At 43.1% G+C, this 15,812-nt stretch overlaps 1 protein-coding gene across 38 annotated transcripts in view; it reads left to right on the top strand.

Annotated features, from left to right (window-relative positions):
- Positions 1–15,812, top strand: part of LOC146717672 (protocadherin gamma-C5-like) — a 295,905-nt gene that overhangs the window by 275,398 nt on the left and 4,695 nt on the right. For 33 of the 38 annotated variants that reach the window (XM_085429574.1, XM_085429612.1, XM_085479401.1 and 30 more), the window contains exons 2-3: positions 12,317–12,375; positions 13,252–13,305. In XM_085429574.1, the coding sequence (XP_085285700.1) occupies positions 12,317–12,375; positions 13,252–13,305 (113 nt within the window). Of the gene's footprint in view, positions 1–1,773; positions 4,427–5,541; positions 8,272–12,316; positions 12,376–13,251; positions 13,306–15,812 lie in introns of those variants that run through there. The other 5 variants (XM_085479367.1, XM_085479383.1, XM_085479285.1 and 2 more) reach the window with 4 other exon arrangements.

The raw sequence follows: 15,812 nt of genomic DNA on the forward strand, positions 1-15,812 counted from the left end.
TGTATTTAAAAGAGAATGGAGTACCAGGCTCTATCCTGTTCTCAGTATCAGCATCTGACCTGGATTTTGGTGAAAACGCAAAGGTCTCTTACTCTATACTGGACTCTAAAGTGCAGGACGTTTCTGTCTCATCGTATGTTTACATTAACTCAGATAACGGCAGCATCTACAGCATGCACTCGTTTGACTATGAGAAACTGAAGGTGTTTCAGATTCAGGTCCAGGCAAAGGATCAGGGCTCTCCGTCTCTCAGCAGCAACGCCACTGTCCATGTTTTTATCCTGGACCAGAACGACAATGCCCCCGCTGTTATTTACCCCTCCTCCGCTGCCATGGGCTCCCTCTCTCATCAGAGGATGCCTCGCTCCGCGAAAGCGGGTCACCTGGTTACCAAGGTGACAGCCGTGGACGCTGACTCGGGCCATAACGCCTGGATCTCCTACAGACTGGCGGAGGCCACAGACGCCTCTCTCTTCACTGTCAATCTGTACACAGGGGAGGTGAGGACTAAACGCGCTGTGTCCGAGCAGGATGACTCCTCTCAGAGGCTGCTTATAGAGATCAAGGACGACGGGGAACCGATCCAGTCCTCCACAGTCACGGTGTCTATCATACTGGAGGACGGCCTCCATGAGCCCATCTCAGACCTCCGACATAAAGCGGCCGAGCCCAGCAAGAAAACTGGGAGAATCACCCTTTATTTGATTCTCTCTCTGGCCTCGGTGTCCGTGCTGTCTCTGGTCACTTTCCTCATCTTAGCGGTTAAATGCATCAGGAACAGCAGTAGCAGCAGCACGTGCTGCATGAGACGGACCGACTCTGATGATTACAAGAACCCCAACAGAAACCTGCAAATTCAGCTCAACACTGATGGACCTATAAAGTACGTGGAGGTCCTGGGAGGAGACATGCTGTCTCAGAGTCAGTCCTTCAGGTCCTGTATGTCTCCAATGTCAGAGTACAGCGATTTCACTCTGATTAAACCCAGCAGCACCACAGACTTTAAGGAGGTGATCAGTGTCCTGGATGCTTCTTTACCCGACAGCACCTGGACCTTTGAGAGCCAGCAGGTGAGCATAGAGTATTAAAAGATGTGACAAATAAAACTACATTTCAAATATCACTGATTGTGCTCCAGCAGAATTAAAATTATAGCTTTTTTGTGTGAAATCATAACGAGAACTCAAAATCGACTGCAATTATAAATAACTTGTGTATTTAAATTAAAGCACTAAATTTACATTTATTTTTAAATATCCGATCACTTAACTTTTAAGTTATTTCCATAAGTTGTGGTCCTCGGCTGGTTTTATCATTCACCACTGTGTCTGATAGTGTGCAGGTTTTCGAGTTGACCGTTTCAGCACCGCTCAAGTGGACAGCGACTCCCACATAGGCCACGTTAATCGATTTTGAAAAAATAAAAAAAAGACATTTCCTCAAGACGGTAACAAATAACAATACCTAAACATTTATATAACATATTTATCTGTTAGTAGATGTTTTATCTTTGTTTTGTTTTACATTTTCCAGAATTATTTATCTTCCCACAGACATCCTAAATTTGTTGTGACTAATATGTTCTATGATGAAAATGCTGTGATGATATAAGGAGTTTCGGGTGTTTTCAATCCTTCTATCATGGCAGTGCAAAAGCCTCATTGTGTCTTTAACGATGCTGCACCGTTGCCTTCTCATTGGATGCCAGCGATGGATGCTGTGCACCAATAGCATTCAGAACTGTACAAAGAGATCTACTCTCTCCCCCATGCAGCTTCAGTCATCACAATGCTCAGAGAGGATAGAGAGTAGGCAAATGGTTCATACACTTTGAGTATAAGGTTAAATCTTAATCATATCTTTAGCTATAAAAACGTATCATTCCAATGGGATATGTCGCGCTTTTGGAATACGGATTTTTGCTTTATGGGCTCCGTTCTTTGTGGATATTGTGTTTTTTGTTAATCCAGGGATGACAAAGAGAAAGGAATATCGAGACTGGAGATGGCAGGCGCTTTGGTGGCATCATTTCTTCCTCTTGTGGACTACAGTAAACGCACAGACTCGTTACAGTATCCAAGAGGAGCTAAAACAGGGCTCTGTGGTAGGAAATCTTGCCAAAGATCTGGGTTTGGGACTTTCGGACATTTATGACCGTAAATTGCGCTTTGCCTCTGAGGCTGGAGAGCAGTATTTCAGCGTGGATGCGGGGAAGGGCGAGCTGGTGGTGAATGACAGAATAGACAGAGAGGCTTTATGTGGACAAAGCGCCAGCTGTGTGTTGCCTTTGCAAGTGGTCATTGAAGATCCGTTACAGTTACATCGAATTGAGGTGGAAATACGAGATATTAATGACAATTCTCCACGTTTTCTATCAAATGAATTGTCTTTGAACATAGCCGAGTCAGCAGCAGTGGGACTACGCTTTCCTTTGGAGAGCGCATCTGACCCAGACGTTGGAAGCAATTCCCTAAAATCATACACACTCAGTAAAAATGAATGTTGTTCCCTTAGAATAAAAGAAATCGAGGGTGGGAAGACCGTCCCGGAACTTGTATTAGAAAAGCCTCTAGATCGAGAGAAAAAATCAGTCCACAAAATATTGCTAACAGCATTAGATGGGGGAAATCCAGTAAGATCCGGAACCACACAAATAACCATAAGCGTTCTTGACAATAATGACAATATTCCGGTTTTTGAAAAGAATCTTTATAAAGTGTCCCTGGGTGAAAAAAGTGTACAAGGAACTGTTGTTATTCAACCCAAAGCGTCAGATGCAGATGAAGGTTTAAATGGCGAAATTACATTCTCGTTTGGCTCTCGGACGCCAGACTCGGTGTTGTCGGTCTTTGATATTAACCCTTCAACCGGTGAAATCATTCTGAAAGGGGAGTTAGATTATGAAACTGCCAAGTCATATGACATTGATGTGACTGCAAAAGATAAAGGTAGTCCTCAGATGGAGGGTCACTGCCGCGTGCAGGTTGATATTACTGATTTCAATGATAATGCTCCCGAAATAGTTTTCACTTCTCAGCCCAAGCCATTGCGTGAAGACGCACCAAGTGGGACAGTTGTGGCTTTGATCAGTGCGCGAGACCTTGACTCTGCTGATAACGGTAAAGTAACGTTGCAAATTACCAAGGGCCCTCCCTTTGCTTTGAAACCGTCGTTTTCTAATAATTATGCGCTGGTTACCAGTGGGACTTTAGACAGAGAACGATTTTCAGAATATAATATTGAAATTACAGCCACTGATTCAGGCTCTCCTCCCTTGACCAGTAAAAAATATATACCTGTTATTATCACTGATGTGAATGATAACCCTCCTGTATTCACTCAGAAAACCTATAATGTGTATTTAAAAGAGAATGGAGTACCAGGCTCTATCCTGTACTCAGTATCAGCATCTGACCTGGATTTCGGTGAAAACGCAAAGGTCTCTTACTCTATACTGGACTCTAAAGTGCAGGACGTTTCTGTCTCATCGTATGTTTACATTAACTCAGATAACGGCAGCATCTACAGCATGCACTCGTTCGACTATGAGAAACTGAAGGTGTTTCAGATTCAGGTCCAGGCAAAGGATCAGGGCTCTCCGTCTCTCAGCAGCAACGCCACTGTCCATGTTTTTATCCTGGACCAGAACGACAATGCCCCCGCTGTTATTTACCCCTCCTCCGCTGCCATGGGCTCCCTCTCTCATCAGAGGATGCCTCGCTCCGCGAAAGCGGGTCACCTGGTTACCAAGGTGACGGCCGTGGACGCTGACTCGGGCCATAACGCCTGGATCTCCTACAGACTGGCGGAGGCCACAGACGCCTCTCTCTTCACCGTCAATCTGTACACAGGGGAGGTGAGGACTAAACGCGCTGTGTCCGAGCAGGACGACTCCTCTCAGAGGCTGCTTATAGAGATCAAGGACGACGGGGAACCGATCCAGTCCTCCACAGTCACGGTGTCCATCATACTGGAGGACAGCCTACATGAGCCCATCTCAGACCTCCGACATAAAGCGGCCGAGCCCAGCAAGAAAACTGGGAGAATCACCCTTTATTTGATTCTCTCTCTGGCCTCGGTGTCCGTGCTGTCTCTGGTCACTTTCCTCATCTTAGCGGTTAAATGCATCAGGAACAGCAGGAGCAGCAGCACGTGCTGCATGAGACGGACCGACTCTGATGATTACAAGAACCCCAACAGAAACCTGCAAATTCAGCTCAACACTGATGGACCTATAAAATACGTGGAGGTCCTGGGAGGAGACATGCTGTCTCAGAGTCAGTCCTTCAGGTCCTGTATGTCTCCAATGTCAGAGTACAGCGATTTCACTCTGATTAAACCCAGCAGCACCACAGACTTTAAGGAGGTGATCAGTGTTCTGGATGCTTCTTTACCTGACAGCACCTGGACCTTTGAGAGCCAGCAGGTGAGAACAAAATCCGAAGGGAACTCGGTAAAATTATATCCCTAACCCTGAATTTAAAATTAACGTATCCTGATTTTTTTTTTTTATCCTGATTTTCATTTTGCAGTTCCTTGCTTATGTCTAGCAATGAGTGTAGTGCAACAAGTTCTCCTGCTCGCAGTTTTTTGTTTCTACACTTTCTTATTTGATTATCACTATGGAATGTAGTAACTTTAACAAATCCGGGTATATATTTAATTAAGTGATAATATACATAATCGCTTTCACTCTCTCTACCATGCAATGCGTGTGTGTTTGTGTGGTACAACTATAATGGTAAAAGTAAAATTTTACCACTACTATTGGTTTCAATTTATTATTGCATATCTTTTTTTTTTCCAAAAAATGTTATCAGTTTCATGTTTTTTCTTACTTTAAAAAAACACTAGTTTTTAATAGAATTAAGGCAAACTTACAATTCAGTTGCAACAATTATTTTAATTCACTCTTAATATATTTTAGCGTTTTCAATAAGTATAATCAGTTATTAGTTTTCGGTCTTTATGTTAATGAGGCGTATCAAATATAGAAATCCCCTCTAATTCAAATTGCCAGGATCTTCAAAATGCCTGCCGTGTGTCGTTTTATAGTTTAAAAAATGTGTATTTATTTGATTTGATTTTTATTTGTCTAGAATTACTGAGGTTTACAATGAAGCCTGTTTTTAACCTTTAATCTTCTTCTGATAAACTGTATTGTTTGCCCTCAGGGGAAAATCCGGTTTGGAAACCACGCCCCCATGCGGGCGCAAATAGCATTGCGTTATATGACATAAGGCTGATACCCCACTGTTTTGACAATGAGAACTATCAAAGAAAACCACGTGGGTGGGGGGTTCTATATAAAGATGACTTATCCTTTGCATTTATGGCTTCGATCTCCGTTATAGGTTTTAACAGACTCTTGGCGTGCTGTGTTATTTGTCTTTCGGTGTAATCTCAAACTTTTGAAACCAATTTTTTTTTCCGAGTTGATACTCGTATGTGGAAGTGAAGTCACTAAAAAGTTTTCGGTGCGTGTGAGAGAGAGAGATGACAACACTGATCCAACCCTGTCTTCCAATGAGAGGGAAGGCCTGAGTTGCCTCTCTCCGCCCATGAGGGGAATCAGGCGGAGGAGACACAAGCAGAGAGTGGAGGCAGAAAAAAACTTTGAGTTTTCGCTCTCGTTTATTTTTTTTCTTTAAAGACGGCCGTCATGGTCACATCAAAACATCATATCGCCCTTTTTCTAAAATGGAAATGTTTAGGAGTGTGGACGTCGCGTTTTAATTCTATCATGGATACGCTACAGTGAAAGAAGTTAGAAACGTTGCCGTTCCCTGATCCTCGGAGCGCAGTACAATGGACTCCGCGCAGACAAAGTACTCGGGAGGAGGGAGGCTGTGGAGGGTTTACTTTTATCTAGCATGGGTCTCCTGTGCGTCCGCTCAGCTCAGCTATTCCGTATCGGAGGAACTAAATCCAGGCTCTGTCGTGGGGAATATCGCTAAAGACTTGACTCTCACTGCTCAGCGGATTGTTCAGAGGAGGCTGCGGGTGGTCTCCGAATCATCAGTGCAGTACTTTGAGGTGAAGCAGACGACTGGCGATTTGATTATTAAACAAAAAATTGACAGAGAGAATCTGTGCGATTTAAGTTCAGCGTGTTCACTACACCTTCAAATACTTATGGATGATCCTTTAGAGATCCATCGCGTCGTGGTGAACGTTCTGGATGTGAATGACAATGCGCCGCAGTTTTCAACCAGTAACATTTCTTTGGAGATTTCTGAGGCAGCCGCACCTGGCACACAATTTCGTTTGGAGAGCGCGCACGACCCTGACGTGGGTACCAACTCGTTACGCACGTATCATCTCGCATCAAATGACTTCTTTACTTTGAATGTGGAAACTAAAAGTGACGGCCGCAAGTTTCCAGAGCTAGTGGTGGATAAAGCTTTGGACAGAGAGAGGCAGGCCTCGTTTCGCCTGCTGCTCACTGCTGTGGATGGGGGTCAGCCAGAGAAATCTGGCTCAACACTTCTGCTCATTGACATTCTGGATGTAAATGACAATGCGCCCGTCTTTGACGAACCTGTAAAGAAAGTTACATTATTAGAAAATGCTGCACTGGGCACTTTAGTAACGAAAGTAAACGCCACAGACGCCGATTCGGGTAGCAACGGGGACATATCGTATCTTTTTAGTAAATACACACCACAGCACGTTCTCAATCTATTCACTGTGGATTCTAAAAGCGGGGAAATCCGTGTAAAGGGTGTTGTGGATTATGAGGAGATGAATGCATATCACATAACAGTGCAGGCCAGAGATGGTGGCTCTCCCGCTATGGAGGGCTCCTGTAACGTCATTGTGACCATCACTGACGTGAATGACAACGCACCAGAGGTGAAACTGGTGTCACTGACTGAGTCTATCAGAGAGGACTCAGCACCGGGGACCGCTATAGCGTTCATAAACACACGGGACCCAGACCCTGGTCTGAATGGAAATGTTAAGCTGACTATCACGCCAGGTTTACCATTCAAACTCATGTCAACTTTTGACATGAGTTACCGCCTGGTCACAGCTGGCAACCTGGACCGTGAGACTGTCCCAGAGTACTCAGTTATCATCAAGGCCACTGATGCTGGTTCCCCTCCCCTTTCATCACAAATCAACTTTGTGGTGAAGGTGTCTGATGTAAATGACAATGCCCCCACTTTCTCTCAGCCTTCATACTCTGTGGACATCTCAGAAAACAACGCTCCCAGTTCTCCCATCGCTGTCGTTTCTGCCACTGACCCAGACCTTGGTGAAAATGCACACGTCTCTTATTCAATCCTTACAAGCATGGTGCAGGGCTCACCCATATCTTCTTATGTCTACATCAACCCGAAGAGCGGTCACATTTACAGCATGCGCTCTCTGGATCATGAACAGCTTAAAGCTTTCCGTATAGAGGTGCAGGCTGAGGATGCTGGAGTGCCCCCACGGACATCCAACGTCACTGTGCACGTGTTTGTTGTGGATGTGAATGACAATGCACCAGTGATTGTACACCCCTCCTACTCAAAAGACAAAAGATTAGAGTTCACTGTGGCCCCATCTGCCAGTCCAGGGCACCTTATAAATAAACTGGTCGCAGTGGATGCAGACAGTGGGCACAATGCTTGGTTGTTTTACTCAATTGCTCCTGGACCAAATGCTGGTATGTTCCGTATTGGGGCACACACTGGGGACCTCCGCACAGCTCGAAAGTGGGACGAGGAGGAAAGTGGTTCAACTTATGACATTGTGGTCATGATTCAGGATAATGGCGACCCACCCAAGTCCACTTCTGTGAACGTTACAATAACTGTGGATGAGAAGGCACCAGCCAACGATGCTCCGATTATTCCTCACCACATACCTTTCTACCAACGCAATGGGATGCCAGATATCACTTTGTACCTTATCATCTCTCTAGCCTGTGTGTCAGCGGTGTCCTTTATCACATTTGTTGTTCTCATGGTGCGCTGCCTGAGACACCGTGGCCCAGGGCTGGGAGGCTCTGAATGCTGCTGCTATGGTCACCACAGGTCCAGCCGCTACCATCAGAGGCCTAGCAAGGACCTCCACCTGCAGCTCAATACTGATGGACCCATACGATATATGGAGGTTGTGGGAGGTCCCCAAGAGCCACATACACGGACCTATAGGCCCTGCTACTCCACTATATCTAGCCGAAGTGACTTTGTATTTATGAAATCACCCATGCTGAGTCACAACAACACACTCAACATGACGCTCAGCAAGAAGTACCTTATGAACTCAGCCAGTGAGGTGAGAGATTAAGTGGGAGAGTGAGCATATATACTTTTCACTATTAACATTAGACTTGTGGAAATGCATAAACATCCTAAAATACGTCTCTGTTTTGTTATGCACTGAAAACTTCCCCAGTGACTTGCTGTATTTTATCTTTTACTCCATTTGTTTTGTTTTACCCAGAGGACCAGTCTCTCTCTACATGGTGACAGGGCTCTGAGAGTGCTATTGTTCTGTTAGATAGGTTTGTGAAGAGTGAAAAAACATCTTAATATTTAATCTGACCCAAGGGCAAATGTGGTTACTATCTCTGGCTTGAAGCATTTTAAGTGACAGAGAATGCTGCTATTTATGAAGAATAAAGCTGCAGTTATAAAGGAAAAAGAAGCTAGCTGGAATAGCAAAACAGGGGGAAAGGGGTAAAACATAAGTGCTGTTAACAGATGGAGGGGAGGAGACAACCAGATGAAGATGGGTACTGCAGAGTTGGCTCAGTGAAATGGCTGGAAGATAGAGGGGAACAGGATGACAGAGAGAGAGATGGGGGTGACGGAGGAAAAGAGCCAGGAAAGAAAATGGTAAGATGGGTGGAGGGAGAGAGCCAAAGAATAAAGCAGTAGCTGAAAAACAGGAATTTGTGGGGTCAGTGGCGTGAACCCTGACTTCCTGTTGTCCTCTGAACCTTTGATTGGTTCCATGACTCAGCATCACATGAGGTCGCTCTTAGTGATCAGTGGGGAATTCAGTAGAAAAAAATAGAACGTTTTGTTTTTCATCTTTAATCAATTTATCCTCAGTATTCCTCATCTGGCATTTCACATCTACGTGAGGTTGCTCTGTTATTTTGATAATGATTTTTACCCTTGACTCTATTTAATTTTTTTTTTTAAACCCTCATATTTCTACCAACTCTGTTTTATAAAGACTGCACAGAATTAGGTTGTCCCTGAGGTCAGCAGCGTACCATCTGTCTCTCTACTCTGGTGACACGTGTGCAACAAGGACAGCAGAGCAAAAGAGATAGAGGGACTGATAACTGGAAAGGAAGGATGGCTTTATGCATGTGTGGCACAGTGACAGACGGCACAGGCTATAAAGCTTTAGAGTACCACTACGGGTGTTTGCGTGCCTGCATGCATGAGATTGTGTGTAAAAAGCATCAGGCAGGAGGAGCCCTGGGGCCTTAGATCCTTCCCACTGCCCCTCTTTGTATCCTTTATTCATTTGCAGTGTGCTCTCTTGGCAAACTCTCTTCAATAACATGCTTTCACATAAGACTTGGGTTAAAATTACAGTATATTAAAGGATGTGAAGCATTTTGACTCACTGCAAAGTCATAACCCACCTTTTCCCTTTTTTTTTTGGTTTCTCATTTGCATCAAGATCTGAATGTTACCGTTTAGTATTTCAGTCTTTAAGCTTGTGTGAGTTAATAAGGGTTGGCACAAAGTTAGCCCAAGTGTTTTTTGTAAATATGCTTTTTTTATGGATGACAGAGCTGTGCATTGGACATGCTGGTTCATGTGGTTCAGTAAAACTGTCCTCAGAGGTTATGATTAGTTGAGTCATGATGTTTGTTTAAAGGAGCGGAATATCATAGTCAAACACTACTCATTGTGATCCTTTCTTGTGACGGTGCAAATTAAAACAGTATTGAAGTCGGCAGTTTAGATTTGAATACCATGATTTTGACCTTCCTGTCCCTAAATCCAGTTCTCTTTATATTTTTGAGCTTTTATGCACATTACTGCGAGGTAGCTAAGGAATCCAGCCAGGTTCTAATTCACCTGGAGATCCTTCAAAGCTCTTTGGTTCAACTCAGAGATGTAAGGGAAGTACATTGAGCCATTTTTAAATCTTCCAGGTTTAATATGATCGTCTTTCTGTGGGATGAGAAGTTGGGCCCACAGAGCTGTAATCTGTCTCTTCATTGGCAGCATGTCTGGATAGTCTGTCTGACCTTCTCTCTCTCTCTCTCCATGCTTACGTTTAGCTTGCTCTCAAAAAAAGAAAAACAGCTTGTGAATTTTTAATAACCTCATTCATATTTCTTTAGTGACCGACTCATTAAAGAGAACAAATCATAAAGAAACAAGCACAGCTAAAGCTCCTCAGATAATTGCAGATGAAGTCAATTAGATTTTGTCTCTGTAAGCCGGTAATAGGTTTTACTATTGGGATTTGTTTTACCTAGAAACTGTTGTTGATGTAACCACCTTAATTTAAAACCTCGGCAACACACATCGGTTTGTTGAACGTCTTCAGTTTTACTCAAGCAGATAAGCATTGGAGATTTATAAAATAGCCTAGTTTTATCTGTCTGCTTACACCCGGCTTTCCATAAGGAAGCATACAGGAAGATATTCCAGTACAGTCTGTTATTCTTCTTTCCACATGCCTGCATTGGGATTTAACCTTGAAAACGATCAGTGTTTGTCTGTGAAAGTGTGTGGTGAGAACAACTCACGCAGCTGGAATGCTGGGTCTCTTTCTTTGTGGATGTTTGCTTCCCCTCACTGCTGATATTTTTTTTCTCCCTACAACCCAGACAGATTTACATGCCCACGCACACATACACATCTCTGTGTCCAATTTTAGACTTTAACCATCAACCGAGCTCTGCCGTGAAGGAGGATGAGAGTTCATTTTTCACCCTCCCTCTCATCTTCACCCATTAAAAACATTTCACACTGTAATAAAAAGCTTGCGAGTTGTTACGAGGAATAACCAAGCAACCGTGTCTGTAACGGACCTTGTTTTTCTCTTCCGGAGAGCTGACTTGTATTCAACATGAAAACAACACTGAAACTGAATCCACCGACAGCTATTTTCACTCAACGCTACATGCATTATGGGCTTGTTCAGCAACTGTACTACTGCTTCCATTACTTCTTCATCATGCACACTCAACTCTGTTGGGAGTATCTTCAGGTCCTGCGGTTAAATTCACTTGTTTTGTCTTCAGGCTGTTTCAACAAACTGTATTTCCCTGTTTGGTCCTGTGTGGTCACTAACCTTTATTCCTTTATTTACCTGTATTCTAACAGATTCTCAGTCAATACTGCTCCTTGCGTGTAGCTGTCTTTCACTTTTCTCTGCTGCTCTCTTGCTTCTTTCCATCATTCCCTTGGGTAGAACAGCTCTTTTAATAATGCAGCACATCATTCTGTTGGCCTCTCTCTCCAGGGAGCTCTTGTGTCGATTAGGCAGCAGAATCTGGAGCCAAGCCACGGGTCTATTCACCGCATCACTGCACAACAAGAGAGTCAGAGAGAGTGAGGGAGGGAAAGAGCTAGAGAGAGACATGGTGGCATGGCCCGTGAGGTAGAGATGGACAAAACCGCAAAGGGGTTGAAGACATTAATAGACAGCAGAAGCATGCAGAGATGGGAGAGGCTTTTATCACTGCTTCTAAGTTTTGGTATCCAACTTCTTTTGTCCTCTGACTCTTTAAAGGAGATTTTTATAAGAAGCAGTGTGGGAAGCTAATCAGTCTGTCTGTGTGTCTCCTAAAATTCTTGTCAGTGTCATAGTTTTGGTTTGCCTTCATTTTTCCACTCATGAGCTGGCAAGCTCAGTATTTTAGACACATCTCTATGTGTACTGTCATCCACTGAAATAATCCTTTCAGATGCAAGTCATTTGGACGTCCAGTTCAGCTTCTGGCCGCTTTGGTGCAAAGCCGATTGCCCACTTAAATTAACACGTTCTCTTTTTGATGATGTCAGTCTTTTGATTTTAGTTTTGAGGGTTTTCTTTTTTCCTTTTTTTTAATCAGGCCTGTAGTTTTTGTGTATGTGTGCGTGCTCAGTTTATGCCCCACAGTGTTTGGGACAACATGGATGCCTGAAGGTACAGTTATTCGTGGCCATCTGTAATGCTTTGATGAGCCTCAGTGAAAAACTGTAAAGACAAATGATACACACAGGCATACATCGTCATTGCACACATCTCAACTACAAACCAAATACATAAAAACACTAAACTGCACCTTAGAAACATCTTGCTGTTGTTGCGATGAAACATATATTTCATACTGCATCTTCTGTTCTCTTCACAGCAAAAGCCTCCCAACAATGACTGGCGCTTCACACAGGGACAAAGACCCGGACCTAGCGGGTGAGTTAGCAGAGTAACACATTGATTCAGCTGAAATACGCAGTAATATCTAGATCATGTTATTGCTTTTCAAGGGGGAAAAGAGTAAAAGGGGTGAGGGATTTTTTTTTAAAAAGGGGGGATGGTAGTGAGCGCTGTAACCATAATAATTTGCTACCTGCAGTGTGCCATCTGATTTTAAAATACAGATGGCATCACAAGCAAACATTTTTATGTGACTTCAAATTTTATTCCAGTGGTGATGAGTTTCTTGTTCCACCTGATTGCATGATTCTGCTCAGTAAGGTTGTGAAAAGCATCTCTGCCTGTTTCCAGGCTGCTTTATAAAATGGCTGCTGCAGCTTCCACTCCCCCTCCCCCTCCCCTGCTGTTCCTTTCCTCTCTGCGCTCCCTGAGCCTGTGCGCCATCGCTCAGTACTACTGATGAGGAACAGTGACCAGAGCTAGCGGGGGGGGGATGGGATAGTGCATTTATCTTTATTGCTCTCTCCATTTTTTCCTGCCACGTCACTTGAAAACACGTTTTCTTGACATCAGTTACTTGCCTTATTAAATGTCAGTTGTGTTGTTTAGTTTACATTCTGTGTTGATTGCTTTGTCACTGATATTTGCCCATGTAGTGTACGCAGTTGTGATTGTGCGACAGATCTTATGAGTCGAGGTTTGTCCCTGAAACACACAGGCAATGTTAGGCACAAACACAAGCTACTGCACTTTTAGAAACCACTGGGTTTTATTTTACTTCTCAACAGCTATGTCATTCACATCCTGTTTTTGAAAAGTATGTGGCTGACTCAGCATTTTCCAAACAAGATCTAAAGCATATACAAATACACAGTAGTTCTTTTCAGGGTGTATAACTTGTTGTGTTTTTAGTCCCCACATGCCGTACGGTACACACATACGATGGACGCCGAAGAATGGGACAAGGTACCGATTTAGACGTAGGCCCTGTATGGTCACTTTATGTCCTCAGCAGCTGATCAGGGATCGCATTTGCCGCCGTTCAGTGAAAGAGGAACTTGGTCAGCTGATAAGGGCAGGGAGTGACTCAAATCTTTTAGTTAGTGCACTGCAGTTGAGTGCTGTGCTGTGTGTAGCTGTACCTAACCCATAGCTTCTGTTAGTCTCCCCGAAAGTTTGATGGGATTTGTTGATCGATGTGCATAGGCCACAATGCCTGCTGTGGCGTAGAAAGGATTGTGACACTTTTTTTCAGTTTGTGTGCAGTGTTTTGTAGATTTGCTATGCCTTGTATGTGTGCTATACATATAGTCGTTATAGTCTGAGAGCTCTTCTTTTTCTCTCCTTTGAGATTTGCCTACCATACAGTGTTGCCTTTGATGTATGTCTGTGATGGTTGTAGCTTAACACCACCACATGCAGCTTTTTCATGTGACTTATAAACCAGAGGACAATGACAACGTCTGTGTCATGACTGATAGTTTAAAATGCCTGTTAGAGGTTGAGATGTTCCTAGATGGAGTAATTGGGAGTCTGTTTTAAGCACTAGAGATTAACATGCAGATATAATAGATGTCAGCATGTACACCATGTGACCAGAGGAATGGGTTTAAATTATAAAATATAGCCTATGATAGGGAAAAAGGAAAAACCGTAAGACACAGTGGAATAAATGGTTAAATAGAGTGGCATTTGAATTCTGTGTGAAATCAAAACATTAACCACTGATTCTGTGCTTCATTGGTTGGAGGGGATTAAAAAGAAGCAAAGAGCTGCAGGAGGGGTTTTTTTGTTTTTGGTTTTTTTTACCTTTTCCTACTGTGGCTTTAATTTCTTGAAGGTTCCCTGAAAAGCGACAAGTAAAGGCATCTATTAAGATGAAACATATCATGTAAGGAAACCGAAGGAGAATGATAGCCCAGACTGGCCAACTGAGGACATCATTCTGGACCACAATGTACAACTTTGCCCACAGGAAGTGATAATCCTGACCACAGGAAACACTTAACTCAACTAGAGGATATGATAAGAAAAATAATGCTAATTTAGCATGAAGGGGCACAAAATGGCTGCTTCTGGCCTTACCGAGGGTGCTCCTCTCCAGTCTGTTTCTCATTGGCTGCTTGGCACAAGACATACATGTTTCTCTTCCTCGGTCTCTTTCTGGCACTGAGCTGAAAACCACTTCAGTGTTTTGGCAGTGCAGTCTGGCAACCTGCGCTTAATCAGAGCCAAGCTTTTGTGTTCAAACTCCTTTTTCACTTTTTCTCTTAATGTGTCTTTTACTTTCTCTTTATTCCCCAGATCAGGGCAATTTGTCTGATTGCTTTTTTAGTTGGTTTTAAGTAGAAAGGAGCTTTCTTGTTTACATCCTATGCATTTAACACACTGTCTATTGTGCAGAAGTTTTAGATAAGCTGCAAATCCTTAAATATATTTACTTTTCATAAAAAGGAACCCAAACATTAAAAAATCATTTGGCATAATCACCCTTTAAAATAACACCAGTCCTGCTAAGTGCAAACATCTTGGCTATCTCATTTTCTTCTGGCCAGACCGATTTGGTGTTCATGGCTGTGTGGGGGCCATAGCATCCTTTGCATTACTGTAAACAGTTTTTTATGACTCTGGTTATTGCTTTGAGGTTAATATTATGCTGTAGGATGAGCCTACAACTCTGTTCTCTCATGCATAAAAAGTTAAACTTAAAAGTTTAACCATCTTGAGTACTATAAACCATCTTGTGTGCTATAACGCTGTACAGACTGTCTTGCCTTGCCCCTTTATTTCTAAAATCTTTGTATTAGGAAAGTAGCACACAATTTCACTGTGTCACTGTCATTTCCAGCTGCACATACCAACAGAATCGTTTACCCATGGCCTCCACTGAGTGTCCTGAGGGGTTTTATTAGCCCATACAGTCAAAAAGCCTTTGTTTCAACACTCTGACCCACTGTTTACATGGCTGAGAGTAGTTAAATGTTACTTTTTTTTAATGTAGTGCTGGTGATGAATTAGCCATACTACTGCTATAATGGTTTTAAATGATGTTTGAGTCTCATGCAGGGCTTCTAATGAAGTGAAATGACATTTATCTATATTTTATGATAGTTTACCAGTAGCATGAAGATAGCACACTGTTGTTTTTTGACACTAAAAATCTAAAATTGGGGGTTTATTAGCACTTTGGGAACAGACTCAAACATTGTGACCTAGTTCTCAGTTGCAGAGTTTGTGTTGCCGTGTTACATGCATGGGAATAGAAATAAGTAGGTGAGCATACTCAAAGCATACAAGTCTGCTTTCTCCGCTGTTACCCCCACATGCAAATTACAGCTTTTAAATAAACCAGCCTTTGAACATGAAGCCCGTCCAGATGGAAATGTTCAGCGCTCACTGAGCGCTGCATGTGCGACTATGCAGACAGCTATTTCCTTTAAAGGTGGGATCATTAAATACGTTTAATCAGATTT

The sequence above is a fragment of the Copadichromis virginalis genome, linkage group LG2 (assembly GCF_057382275.1).
Source record: "Copadichromis virginalis isolate Kocher_CV1m ecotype Utaka linkage group LG2, C_Virginalis_male_GT1.1, whole genome shotgun sequence".
NCBI classification, from domain to species: domain Eukaryota; kingdom Metazoa; phylum Chordata; class Actinopteri; order Cichliformes; family Cichlidae; genus Copadichromis; species Copadichromis virginalis.